Raw genomic sequence first — 400 nt, forward strand, 5'->3', positions numbered from 1 at the left:
CCGGGGCCACGCCAGGGCCGTGGGGTGGCCGGGGCACCGGGTGAAGAGTGAAGATGCAGGGACGCAGCCTGCAGCTGCACCACGAGTCCTTGGACAAAGCGGTACACGTCGCCTCCTCAGCACAAACTAAGGGTGATACTTACTGTCTGCTGTTCTTTATCCCCTCTGACTGCAAACTGCCCAGCACAGCTTTTTGGGGGACTGTACCCCTCATCCTGAACGACATCGCGGCAAAGGGAAACGAGAGCGTGCCTGCTCTCGGGGGGTTACCTTCCCGTGGTGCTCCTTGCACCAGTCGGACATGCTCTCCAGCAGCTCGTCGGGCTGATTAATGATCAGGTTCGGGCCCTGGTGGGAAGAGAAGACGACAAAGGTAACGCAACCGAGCCTGGAACGGAGC

The 400-nt window shown here is 60.2% G+C and overlaps 1 protein-coding gene across 1 annotated transcript in view; it reads right to left on the bottom strand.

Moving 5' to 3' along the window:
- REXO2 (RNA exonuclease 2) overlaps positions 1-348 on the bottom strand; it is a gene marked incomplete at its 5' end in the record, with an annotated part of 3,962 nt that extends 3,614 nt beyond the window's left edge. The window contains one exon of the mRNA XM_010011264.1: positions 271-348. Within this exon, the coding sequence (XP_010009566.1) occupies positions 271-348 (78 nt within the window). The remainder of the gene's footprint in view (positions 1-270) is intronic.
- Between the last annotated feature and the right edge of the window lie 52 nt (positions 349-400).

The sequence above is a fragment of the Nestor notabilis genome, unplaced genomic scaffold, assembly GCF_000696875.1.
Source record: "Nestor notabilis isolate BGI_N333 unplaced genomic scaffold, ASM69687v1 scaffold18433, whole genome shotgun sequence".
Classification (NCBI taxonomy): Eukaryota; Metazoa; Chordata; class Aves; order Psittaciformes; family Psittacidae; genus Nestor; species Nestor notabilis.